Here is a 12,965-nt window from a genome sequence, read left to right as displayed (position 1 = left end):
TCGTCGGCAACAATATTTTCTTGTGACTGCGTTTAGTGGCCTTTTTTTTATTATTTTTTGGTCAGCATTTCCTGTGCTACTCTTAACCCATTTAATGCGTGGTCTTAAAGTATAGGGAACTATAACACTCACGACTTATTACTCAAAAAAATATATGTATAAAAATAATCAGATATGTCACGCAGCATTTATTATTCAAGAAAATATTTTTATTTCTCTTTATCTCTTTATTTTATTTGACACCTTCATATTCTAATGAATTCTGAGTTCTGCGTGTTTAATATTTTATAGATTGTTCCTATTATTTGTCATGTCATGAAAACTCCAGCAATTTGTTATTACTTATTAGTATTACTTTTAATATTCATGTTTGTAAACTTAAAAAAGTTTTTATAAACTTCATACAAAAATGAATTTGTAATTTTTACTTCTTGTGACCATTTCTGATTCTAATATATAATGCCTACATTATCTGAGCTCATTCATTGTAGCTCCAATCCAAATTTTCTTTTTGTTTTGTATTTTTAAGCTTTACTTAATACTTGTGAATAGTTGATGAAAATGGTTCTGGGCTTTATTTTTTATTTTTTTTTTCGAATTTCATCCCAAAAGTGCACACACGATACATTTAATGTGGAAATCCCCTCTATAAATAGTCCTCAAAAATCTAAATTAACCACAAGCCACAAAAAAAGGGTTAAGAATCTGCAATCATTGAAAGCTGAATTATTTAGTGAGGCCGGTTAGCTAGGCGGACATTTAATTTAGGTGCCTGACACTAGCGGGAAGCGTTCCTGCTGTCAGCGACTAATGAAATTTATGCATTTATGCTGGAATCCTCGATGGCTCGGAGTCCTCCTGGCGGCGCAAAGACAACGGCCGATGATCCATGTTAATGTCCATCAAATGTGCCAGGGACAAGGGGTAAAGCAGCTGTCAATTCGATTGTTGGACATGTCCACTTGTCCATGTTGCAATTTGCAATTAGCCGCACTAGCAACGGATATGGGTTGGCAATGGGAATCAGAATGGAGGAGGATGGAGACCAGATCGAAAGGATGCCCTGCAAGTGTCGCGATGCGCGTTTCCCGTGAGAAATTTCAATTATTTTAATTAGCGTGGCGACCGCGGTCGCTTTATTAGGCGAAACCGATCGATGTAAGCGCGTCCGCGGCTCTGCGGAGTCTGAATCCGAGCCGCGACCGCAGTATCTGTATCTCACTTTGGCCAATTTCCGCTGCACGCAACAACGGCGACATCTCAGCCAGCGTCGCTGCTGCTGCCAGCACCGAAGCTGGAATGCCAAGTTGATAGCGAAGACAGTCGCCGCAGAACAGGATTCTGGCACAGGCACTGGCACTGGCACTTGGGCATCTTCGCGGCCGCCTAATGACATGTTTTGGATAATGATGACGGAGGAGACCGGAGATACTGCGCCAAGGAAGAGACTGGTCCGCCGAGTGGCGATAAAAAGCTGGAACTTAATTTAAATTGATGACACCGCTCTCGTCGCCGGCCACTTGGAAAATTGCCCACAAGCGGCGGTCGTTTGCCAAGCAAATCAATCTGCATGCCAGCAGTCGGGGATTCGTTTAACCATGGGACCACCCGGCGGATGACTCTGTGCATCTCTGTCTACTGGTCTGTTGATGCCAACTGCAACGGGCAACGGGCAACGGGCAACTCCAATTCCGCGGATGTAACTGCGGGCTTAATTGGCCGCAGCGGTGTCAATTGCAGCGCCACCGCTGCCATCACAATGAGGGACCAATGACCACTGGACGACAGTGGCCAATTCCCTGGCCACCAACGGGGGAGCTGTACCTCTAAATGTAGCTGTAGCTGTGCCATGCATCTGTATCTGGCGAATGCGACTTGCTGACCAGCCGAGAGTGTCGCCCGCTGCGATTGGGAATGCCAATTTCAGCAATTAACAATGGCCATAAACGCACACAGTTGGCAGGTGAGTTACTTCGGTATTAGCCAAAGTAAGCTAAGCCCGCTAAGCTGGCCGGATGTGAGATACCAAGATACCTGGAGCAGGCACATGGCTCGTTCCGATGTACAAGTGGCTTACATATGCAGCTCCGGATTAGCCGAGTGTGAAGCGGAGGCGGAAACGATTTGAATCTGTATATGAAGCAGAAATTGAAATTGAATCTTATACCTGTATCTGTATCTCATAATCAGATTCCGATTCCGTGCGGGCCAGTGACCTGTAAACAAAAGCCAAAGGCCGCTGTCGAACATTAATCAGCAGATCACACCGTTCTTTGCACAGAGAAAAAAGGGGTTATCTTAATTAGCCATCATTATACCCTTACAAAGTATTATAATTTTAGAGCCAGATCGGACGAATATATCATATAGCTGCCATTGGAACTATGATAAGTAATTAACTGTGAAGTATTAACAGGAAGTAAATATGATCAGTAAGTATCCACTAAGTAACTACGATCAGTAATAAACTATGACCAGTAAATAACTCTAAACAGTAAGTATCTATGACTAGTATCAATGAACAGCAAGTAACTTTGACAAGTACGTATCTATGACCAGTATGTATGATCAGTTACTAACTTTGAACACTAATAAACAATGACTTGCAACTTTTATAACACAACACATTTCTGAGACTTGGCCGGCAGAAGTCACTTCGTTCCGGGGATGTTAGAACCAGTTGGGAATCACATGCACAGATGTGGGAGATTTGTTTTGAAACAAAGAGCAAGCTATTTGAATGAAACTATGGAGTTAGTCTTCTATATAATTGTACTAATATATAAGTCGGAGCAAGGCCAATCGGTGGGCTATATATATACATATATATAGCTGACATAGGAATAATCGGACGATCTATAGAACTATGATCAATAATTAGTTATGAGCAGTAAGTAATTTTGAACATTAAGTATCTATGATCAGTAATTAAGTATGAGCAGTAAGTAACTCTGAACACTAAGTATCTATGACCAGTAAGTATCTATGACCAATAAGTAATTATGATCAGTTAATATCTATATCTAGTAATTATTTATGATCAGTTACTAACTTTGAACACTAATAAACAATGACTTGCAACTTTTGTAACACAACACATTTCTGAGACTTGGCCGGCACAAGTCACTTCGTTCCGGGGAAGTTAGAACCAGTTGGGAATCATATGCACAGATGTTCGAGATTTGTTTTGGAACAAATTTAAGCTATTTGAATGAAACTATGGAGTTATTCGTCTATATAATTTTACGAGTATATAAGTCGGAGCATAGCTAATCGGTGGACTATATATATACAAATACATATATAGCTGACATAGGAACAATCGGACGATTTATAGAACTATAATCAGTAATTAACTATGAGCAGTAAGTAACTCTGAATAGTAAGTATCTATGGCCAGTAAGTAACTCTGAACACTAAGTATCTATGACCAGAAAGTATCGATGAACAGCAAGTAACTTTGACCAGTAAGTATCTATCACGAGTTAGTATCAATGACCAGTTAGTAATTATGAACACTAATAAACAATGACTTGCAACTTTTGTAACACAACACATTTCTGAGACTTGGCCGGCAGAAGTCACTTCGTTCCGGGGATGTTAGAACCAGTTGGGAATCATATGCACAGATGTGCGAGAATTGTTTTGGAACAAAGAGCATGCTATTAAAATGAAACTATGGAGTTATTCTTCTATATAATTGTACTAATATATAAGTTGGAGAAAGGCCAGTCGGTAGACTATATATATATATATATATATATATAGGTGACATAGGAACAATCGAACGACTTATAGAACTATGATCAATAATTAGTTATGAGCAGTAAGTAATTTTGAACAGTAAGTATCTATGACCAGTAATTAAGTATGAGCAGTAAGTAACTCTGAACACTAAGTATCTATGACCAGTAAGTATCTATGACCAATAAGTAATTATAATCAGTTAGTAAATATAACTAGTAGGCGAATCGGGGGACTATATATATACATATGTATATATATTTTTATATAGCTGCCATAGGAACGATCGGAAATTTTTATGAAAAAAAAACTATAACTTCCAGTTTTCAGCAGAATTTCATCAAATTTGATATGTATGTAGCCATAACATACATATTAATTTAAAATTTTGTGTAAAATTTTCTGAAAATCGGACGACTATATCATTAAGCTGCCATACAAACGATCGTTGAAAATATACGAAAATATAAAGGTGAATGAAATGAAAGTAGGCATTACTTACTTGTTTTTTTAACATAAATATATATAATTTATATTGTTTTAATTCCTTGTGATTAAATTTCAATCTTCCTTGGCTTTCTTTCTTGTTTTTGAATTGTTGTTGATAAACTATATTATTTATATATATATATATATATATAAATATACATTTAAGTTCAAGTTTTTTGGGTATTATTTATTTCTTTCCGTGCAGCATAAAAATAGCGGCATTTAGGAAAACAAGACACGAGTCACACAGCTGTTGATCTACAAAGTATCCGTCAGATTGCCCTTTGGCGGAGCGACTTCACAGCTTCAGCACCAACTTCAAACTTCAACTTCAATTTCGATTTCAAGGCGCTGCAATCGCTTGACTTGGGGCTTGGGAGGATGGGAGGTGGCGGTGGTTCAACGACACGATAACAATACATTGTTGAAAGTAACCAAAGTATCCGCAGATCCAGCAAAGTGTTGGGTTCGACCTTGAGCCGGATTGACCGCTTAGAGCTCTTGAATACTCGTTGAATTGGCTACGCCGCTCCAATCACGCACTCACTTCCTGGCCAATCCGTCGGTGCTTGACCCATTGCGCGATGATGAGTTGCTGCCAAAACTTGAAGCAACAATTCCGATTGCAGTCCGAAACAAAAGCGGATCGGATGGTATGTGCCGTGCACTGCGACTCCGGGAATTCGGAAATAGACACGTTCCATGGTAGCGGCACATAAACACAAGTTTGATTGGTTACGAAACACGGGCGTTGAAATTAAAAAATGAAGACGTCGCCACCGCACCACCTGAATTATTTGCAGCCCTTATCGAATAAGTACACAGAAGCTCGAATGAGTCGCGAAAACCAAATTAGAATATCACGGAGCAGCGGCAGCGGCAGCAGCAGCAGCAGCAGCCATTTTATGAGTCGGATGCAGATACAGATGCAAAGATACGCGTCGCACTCGCACAAACACACACGTATCTGCTGGAACGTCGTCCAGTTGCACGTCCATTCTAAAAGTCGCTCGCTTGGCAGAAGCCTGAAATAAATATATATTGAACCGATATATTGGGCAAACGCGTTTTTTAAAGCGTCGAGCGCCGCTTCGGTCTCGGTCTCGGTCTCCCGCTCACCCATACCCATGCACGCCACCTGCGCAGGTATAGCACTGCGATCCGATACGATCCGAGGCCCTCACCTCACCTGGCTCGTGCGTCCGCCTGGCTTTCGCTTTCAGTTGCTGCTCGCCGCTGCCGCCGATTGGTGTTGCTTCTTGCTTGGATCGCGTCGTGTTGCTCCCGTTACGCCGTCGTGTTGCTCTCGTAACGCCGTCGTTAAGCCTTAACCCCCGACGCGAGGATAATTCCCACTCTCGAGCTCCTTGTAGAGCAAGTGATTGTGATTAGTGACTACTTGAAAGTGAAGACTTATTCATACCTTTTGCAGGGATTGCCTAGTGTGCTGCTCCTGTGACGACTTTGTGTAATATCAGTGACTCAAGGATAACTCCTTCGGATAATGTGGTGAACTTTAAAGTAGCCCTTAAGCAAAGTTTCTTAAATAAAGCTTCACCAAGTTTTGCTCTAATACAGCCTCAGTCTTACGCCTGTGCCGTCGCTGTGTTGCTCTCGTAACGCCGTCGTGTTTGCTTCAAGGATAATCCGCACGCCCCTATCCTCGGGCATGAGTTCCTGCCAAGTGTAAACTGCCTTCTTGTGATTCCTTCAACCCCTTAACGAACATGGACGCCGAACAGGATTCGAGTAACCACCGCGGTTCAGTGTCCTCTAGCCGTTCCCTCGAGATACCCGCCACACCGTCGCGTTCCCCCAAAAAAGTGTCCTTCTCGGATGAGCTTCCGCAATCCCAGACCCCAGCCCAGCAACCCATCCAGCCGCCAGTGGCCACTGGAGTGAGTCACGTGCTCCAACAGGCTGCACAATATCTAGAGAGATTGCATGGCGCACGCGATTCTCCCCCACCGGGGGAAGAGGAAGTGCAACCAAATAGTGATAGTGAAGAGAGCGAAGCGGCTGTTCTCAACTTGGATGATGTAGTAGATGTGGTCAGTGCAGATGCACCGGCGGCATCTATGGCCAGCTCTCCCAGCATTCTAGTTGCCAGCGTTGGCAAGCAGGAAGCGATTGCCAGAGCGACTGCGTCTACGAATGGAAATGGTAGTGGAAATGGAAATCCGAATCAGCGGCAATCAAATTTGTACATGGAACGATACAACCTCAATTTAGATAAGAACTGCAGCTCCATGGAGCTGGAGGCGCGCCGGGAGAAGCAACGCTGGCTTCTCATATCCGAGTGCAGTGCTCTGTTCGACGAGGGCGAGGGAAAGCATACTAGGGAAGCCTTCCGCAAGTTGTTCCTTGATGAGGTGAGTGTAATTTGCAATTTGGAGAGGAGTCCTTGAGGCAAAAATTAGAAATATGAATTTTATATATTTAAAGTTTCCTTTGTAATAGTATCAAGTGTGAGCTTTGCAATTAAAGTCCAAACAAAATAATCCCCAGAATCTGATCTAAGTGAAATAATATTCCAAAATTATAAATAAAATCAAACCTGTAACAGAAGGAGTATATGAACCCAGTGAAATCTCCTATCTAGATCCCATAAAGCAACAATAAAAAATCATGTATTAACAACAAAATGACGGCACTTGAGGAATTCGATACCCACTCAATTCCGAACCCTCGATACTGAGTTTAAAACGATATATTGAGTTCTGTAAGTTATTAATTACATCACTGTCCATGCAAAATGGGAATGCGAATGGGAATGGTAATGGATATGGATATGGGTCTCCAACTCCGATCGATCCAGACTACTAAGGTGACCTTGTGCCACTTATTCTGTGGTCCTTTACCCGGTCAACGAGCTGGTCCAGCGATCGATCGTAAAACCCGTTTTTTGATGGGCTCAGCTTGTATTTACTTTGTTGCGGCTTTGGTTTCGGCCGCAAGTATTTTGTTTTTATGGGCTCCCCGAAAGCTGCCTAACCAGTCAGTGCTCATCCGTTAAATATGCACATTTTTCATCATCGGGAGATCTCCATCTCCATCGCCATCGGCGTCAGCTAGCCAACTGTGACCAAATGCAAAAGATGCTGCCGATGCGCTTTAACTTTGCAGACAATATGATGGGCTCTCATGATCGTGAGATCGAATGTCATTAAAATATTAATAAGCGGATAATTTATGCCAGGCATTTGTCTCAATCACTGCCGCATAGTTGGGGCTTCGAATTGGATTCGATGGGGGATCGTGGGACCAGAACACCTCTTCCCCTTAATTATGCTCATTACGTGGGGATCTCCGCGAACCGCGAGCAGTGTAAACACTCTTTCGTGTATATAAATCTCCCGAGTGTGGGGTATAAACAAATGCTTCTCCAAACAATGCAAACACAGATGAAAGATAAATTAATTAACACTTTCATAGAAACGGAGACGCATAAATTCTGATCTTTACAACTTGTTTTTTTTTCAACTTGCTTACTTACAGGAATTCCAGCAGAAGCTCTTCCAGCTGTTCGATCTCGAGCGGAATGGCTATCTCCTGCAAGATCGCTGGATTGAGCACCTCAAGGGTCGTCTGACGTAAGTTTGGGTATCGACTGATCTAGCTCCTTAGCTTCTTCACCACTCCAAGCTCCTCCAGCCCTGTTACCTCCTCCTTCTCCTCTGAGATCGATGCTGCGACGGTGCCAAAACAATTAGCTCGCCTTGGAAAAAATAGCTATCCGATCCAGTCCGCTCCACTTGGATCCACACACGCACCTAGTTGAAAGTTGAGCTGGAGAGCTGGCTGGCGTGCTCCAGGCATTCCAGCTGCGCCGACCAGAAGCTGCCGCGAATGCCTCTCGCCACCGATCCTAGATGCCAGCCTCGTTCCCAGACGCTGTCCGTTTGCCCATGGCGATGCTATCTGCGCCGTGTGTTAACATATACAACAGCTAACATAGTCCGCGTGCCTCGACAGCGGCTCTGTGCTAGAGTTGGGTCTGGGACCGGGACCTGGACTGGGATGGCGACTGCAGCACAAACTGTCATTGCCTGCCTGTCGTAATGAAGTCATTCAAATACAAATATAGTGCGAGCAGCAGCAGCAGCGACATAGGAGGCATCCCAGGGTGCAGGCGCGGGTGTGGGGAAGAGCACGACCTGGTATTGGGTGCACAGAAAAGAAAATGGTTGGCTAAATAAAGATTGAGATGAGTTACTTAATTGGTATCAGTACAATATAATGAAGAAGTATATATAATATCAATTTGATTCATCAGTTTTATAGAGCTAACTTCGAACATTACGAATTCAAGTATCATAAACCATCCCATTTTTTTCTGTGGCACAATAATTGGGGAAGTGGGAGGGTGCTTGCACAGATTGGATCAGTTTGAGGTTGAGTACATCTGGATATGGATTTATTTTAGAGACGACCGCCAGATGGACTTTGCCGAGCAGATCGAGTCGGTGGCCTATGTGATTTGCGGTGAGAACAGCCGCGTTAGCTTCAAGAACTTCCGCGACATCTGGCACACAAGAGGGGTGAGTGGATAACAATCCTTGCCAGAAATTAGATTCATTTTAATCCTATTTATTAGATATTGGATAAACTCTACCGCCTGATAGAGGTGGATGGCAGCAATCTGGTGTCCACAAATCAAGTGATGGAGTTTATTTCCCATTTAACCAACTCCCGCCCAAGGACCGGCTTTGACAAGAGCTCACTGGCCAGGCTGGAGCAGCTCTTCCGCACCACAGTGGGAAACGAGCAGGAGATAAGAAGGGAGGAGTTCCAGAAGATTGTGACCTCCAAGAATGTGAGTCTATAATAGAAATAACGAAGACTTAACTGTTAATAAACCTTATCTCTTGCCACATTTTTAGCCCTTTTTTACGGAGCGTGTCTTCCAGATCTTCGACAAGGACAATTCGGGTTCGATTTCCCTTCAGGAGTTCATCGATGCCATACACCAGTTCTCAGGACAGTCGGCGGATGACAAAATCCGGTTTCTGTTCAAGGTCTATGACATAGATGGTGAGTTGTTATTCTGAAATACTAATATCTATCAGAGATTACCTTTTAATTCTTCACCAGGCGATGGTCTCATCCAGCACAAGGAGCTGCACGATGTCATCAGGCATTGCATTAAGGAAAATGGCATGGAGTTCTCCGAGGACCAGATCGAGGACCTCACCAGCGCCATGTTCGAAGATGCCGATCCCCACAACAGCGGCGAGATCACCTACGAGGCGTTGAAGAACCAGCTCAATAAGCACGGTGGTCTTCTAGAGAACCTGAGCATAACGTAAGATCTTAAGAGAATTCAAATTTCAAGAAATTTACAGATTTAATTGTTTTGTAGGATCGATCGCTGGCTGGTACCCATAGCCGAGGACCGACAGGCTGGTGGAGCCGCCAAAAGCGGTTTCTGGAGCTCTCTGCCCCACCAGCTGTCTTTGGCTTACATGAAGAACAACCAGGTCTTTGTCACCTACTTGTTCTTCTATATAGCCGTCAATCTGTGCCTCTTTATCTCCCGCGCCATTCAGTATCGTGCCAGCAATGGATTCGTCATCATAGCCAGAGCTTGTGGTGAGTCCTGGACTACTCCGGAATTATTAATTTAAAAATAAATATATATTGCTTCATCCTCCAGGACAATGCCTTAACTTCAACTGCGCCTGGGTCCTTGTACTTATGCTGCGACACTCACTGACCTACCTGAGAGGAAGAGGTCTGTCCTCGTATCTCCCGTTGGACCATCACGTCTATTTGCACAAGCTCACAGGCATCACGATATCCGTGCTCAGCTTGGTCCACACCGTAATGCACCTGTTTAACTTCTCGATTATCGTTATCAACGATCCGAACATCAATGCGGGACACTACACCATTGGGGAGTGGCTACTCACAGATCGTCCAGGACTCTTTGGCTTGATCCCTGGATGTGCGAATCCCACTGGTGTTGCCCTGTTGGCCATTCTGATGGTGATGTTCGTATGCTCTCAGCCCTTTGTCCGGCGAAAGGGCAGCTTCGAGGTGTTTTACTGGACCCATCTTTTATATGTCCCCTTCTGGGTGCTGTGCTTATTCCACGGACCCAACTTCTGGAAGTGGTTTATGCTCCCAGGACTGGTGTACATTGTGGAGCGGGCGCTGCGCTTCATTTGGATGAAGGGTGAGCATGGAAAAACCTATATCAGTTCTGGGCTGCTTCTGCCCTCCAAGGTGGTGCACTTGGTCATTAAGCGGCCGTTCCACTTTAACTTCCGGCCCGGGGACTATGTCTTTGTGAACATCCCAGCTATAGCTAACTATGAGTGGCATCCGTTCACCATCAGCTCCGCGCCGGAGCAGGAGGACTACATGTGGTTACACATACGCACCGTGGGCGAGTGGACGAATCGTCTTTATCGCTACTTTGAAAGGGAGCAACAGAAGCTGCAGCAGGGTGGCTCCTCCGTTGAGGTGAACCAACATATGCACGCAATTCCCACTCCCAGTTTTATGCTTCTGAATGAGTCCCGGAACCCGGCCATGGCCGGCGAGAGATCCACTGCCACTCCGCAAACGGATTTCCTGGCCAGAAATCTGGCTGTACAGGCGGTGCCGCCAGTGCGTCCTCCTCGCCAGAACCGCAAACCTGCGGTAGGAACCGCTCCTGACCCGCCAGCTACAGGAGTGAACCGCATTCGAAGTATAAAGAAAAGTCTGCAGCGTACTTTCTCTAGGAAAGAGACGGCTGAGCCCAAGAAAGGCATGCCCAATGGAGCTTTCCAGGCAGACAGCGAGCGGGAGGATTCCAACCTTAAGCAGAGGCCCCTGGAAAAGAGCATCTCCCTGCCGGACATCAGTGTGAAAAGCAAGAAGCGCAGTCGCCTCAAGGCGTAAGTAATAATTTAGGTAAAGTTTCTCCAAGATACTCACACCTTATCCGCAGCCTTCGAGCTCTGGGTCGCTCCGAGTCCGAGTCCGCATTTGATGAGAAGCGAGTTCGCCGTGCCCGGAACAACAGCGTGGGATTGGCCTACCTCAGTCCTCAGAACAAGTCGCTGGCGCAGAGTTTCCGCTATATGCGCACCAAGCCCACCATCATTGCCTTCAAGACGCCCAGTATGGAGGAGCGGGAGAACCAGGTGGCAACGGGTGAGGTCATCGGCGGAAACCCGGCCAGCAGGGCGGAGCAGGGAATTCCAATGGGTTCTAGAACAGACTCAGGTGATAAGTTACAGATGGCCAGGCTTAGTCTGGCGGCTGAGGTGGCCTCCAAGCCACTGGAGGTAAGCGATTGGTTGCTGAGATCCACTGAAAACTAACCCATCTAAAACAACTAATGCATATTCAACAAAAGGATCAGGTACAGACGGCAGGATCGGGCAGCAGAAAGTCCATTCTGCGACGTCCCACATTCCTGCGCACCCTCTCCACCTCCATAAATAACAGATCAGGCGGAGGCGGCGGTGGAGGATCGACTGGTAGCTCCACAAATAACAACGGTGGCAAGGTCACACTCGATGCGGGCGTCATGGAGGTGCGGGTTCACACCAAACATACACACACTTGGCCACCTAAGGCTAATCCACTAACACTTTGCTAATGTTCATTGCGTTAACCTCCTCGCAGATCTTCATCGATGGTCCGTATGGTGCTCCCTCGAGTCACATCTTTGGGGCCCAGCACGCAGTGCTCATTGGCACTGGTATTGGAGTCACACCTTTCGCGTCCATCCTGCAGTCCATCATGCATCGCTACTGGAAGGCGCGCCACAGCTGCCCGCGGTGCCAGTTCGAGTGGGCCAGCGAGATACCCAAGTCTGTGATGAACCTGCGCAAGGTGGACTTTTTCTGGATTAATCGGGATCAGCGCTCTTTCGAGTGGTTTGTCAACCTGTTGTCGCAGCTGGAGATCGAGCAAGCGGAGCTGGGCGGTGCCATGGAGCGGTGAGTCCAATTAGGAAGTACATTTTCAAGCAATTTAACTTGTGGACAATCCACAGCTTCCTGGACATGCACATGTACATCACGAGTGCGCTGCAGAGAACAGATATGAAGGCTGTTGGCCTGCAACTCGCTTTGGATCTGCTGCACGAGAAGGTAACTCAGGGAAATCCACAAAGACTGGCTTTGTTAAAGCTCTTGGTTCTCCTCCTCTTCCAGGGCAAGCGGGATCTGATTACGGGTTTGAAGACCCGCACCAATGCCGGCCGACCCAACTGGGACAAGGTGTTCAAGCAACTGCAGGCCCAGCAGAAGGGCAAAGTCACCGTATTCTACTGCGGTCCACCGCAGTTGGCCAAAACGCTGAGATACAAGTGCGACCAGTACGGATTCGCCTTTCGTAAGGAGTGCTTCTGAACAAGCCACATCTCTTGCCTCCATCTCCATCTCCATCGCCATCTCCAGTTCCAAGTCCACCGGTCCTCTCATCGCTCTATCCCTCGTTCATCGTGTTCTCATTTGCATAAGCAACGGGTTTACTTTCGGGTTTCGGTTTGATTTAGCTTAGCTTAGATGGCTATTTATTCGTCACTTGTCTCTTGTTGCCACCTCATTGTCGAGTATGTCCCCAACTTGTAAATATCTATATCTATATGTATTATCTACGTATGTGCTCATGCAATAAAGTTTGTTACCCAATATGTGTGCCGTCCAAGCTCCCAATTGCATCAGGTTCAGCAGGAGAGTACATTGTGAGCATCTTTCCAGGCGGCTCCGAGTTCTACATTTGATGTC

The 12,965-nt window shown here is 45.5% G+C and overlaps 1 protein-coding gene and 2 long non-coding RNA genes across 3 annotated transcripts; 1 reads left to right on the top strand and 2 right to left on the bottom strand.

Annotated features, from left to right (window-relative positions):
* Positions 1–4,242: 4,242 nt before the first annotated feature.
* On the bottom strand, positions 4,243–5,796 carry LOC110182365 (uncharacterized). The gene is made up of 3 exons (XR_002319557.2): positions 5,657–5,796; positions 5,423–5,599; positions 4,243–5,258 (listed from the first exon to the last, which is right to left on the bottom strand). It is a non-coding gene; the product is annotated as an uncharacterized LOC110182365 (long non-coding RNA).
* Nox (NADPH oxidase) lies at positions 5,455–12,871 on the top strand. Its single transcript, XM_020950387.2, has 13 exons — positions 5,455–6,605; positions 7,732–7,826; positions 8,660–8,774; positions 8,831–9,049; positions 9,117–9,267; positions 9,328–9,538; positions 9,596–9,825; positions 9,890–11,120; positions 11,174–11,513; positions 11,585–11,764; positions 11,857–12,173; positions 12,230–12,326; positions 12,390–12,871. The coding sequence occupies exons 1-13, from the start codon at positions 5,961–5,963 to the stop codon at positions 12,585–12,587; spliced, it is 4,029 nt and encodes a 1,342-aa protein (XP_020806046.2). The 5' UTR covers positions 5,455–5,960; the 3' UTR covers positions 12,588–12,871.
* LOC147644420 (uncharacterized) lies at positions 9,028–9,447 on the bottom strand. The gene is made up of 2 exons (XR_015270717.1): positions 9,310–9,447; positions 9,028–9,253 (listed from the first exon to the last, which is right to left on the bottom strand). It is a non-coding gene; the product is annotated as an uncharacterized LOC147644420 (long non-coding RNA).
* Positions 12,872–12,965: the final 94 nt, after the last annotated feature.

The sequence above is a fragment of the Drosophila serrata genome, unplaced genomic scaffold, assembly GCF_035046125.1.
Source record: "Drosophila serrata isolate PLE 108 unplaced genomic scaffold, ASM3504612v1 contig_184, whole genome shotgun sequence".
Taxonomy (NCBI): domain Eukaryota; kingdom Metazoa; phylum Arthropoda; class Insecta; order Diptera; family Drosophilidae; genus Drosophila; species Drosophila serrata.
This window is presented reverse-complemented; position numbering and strand designations above follow the sequence as displayed.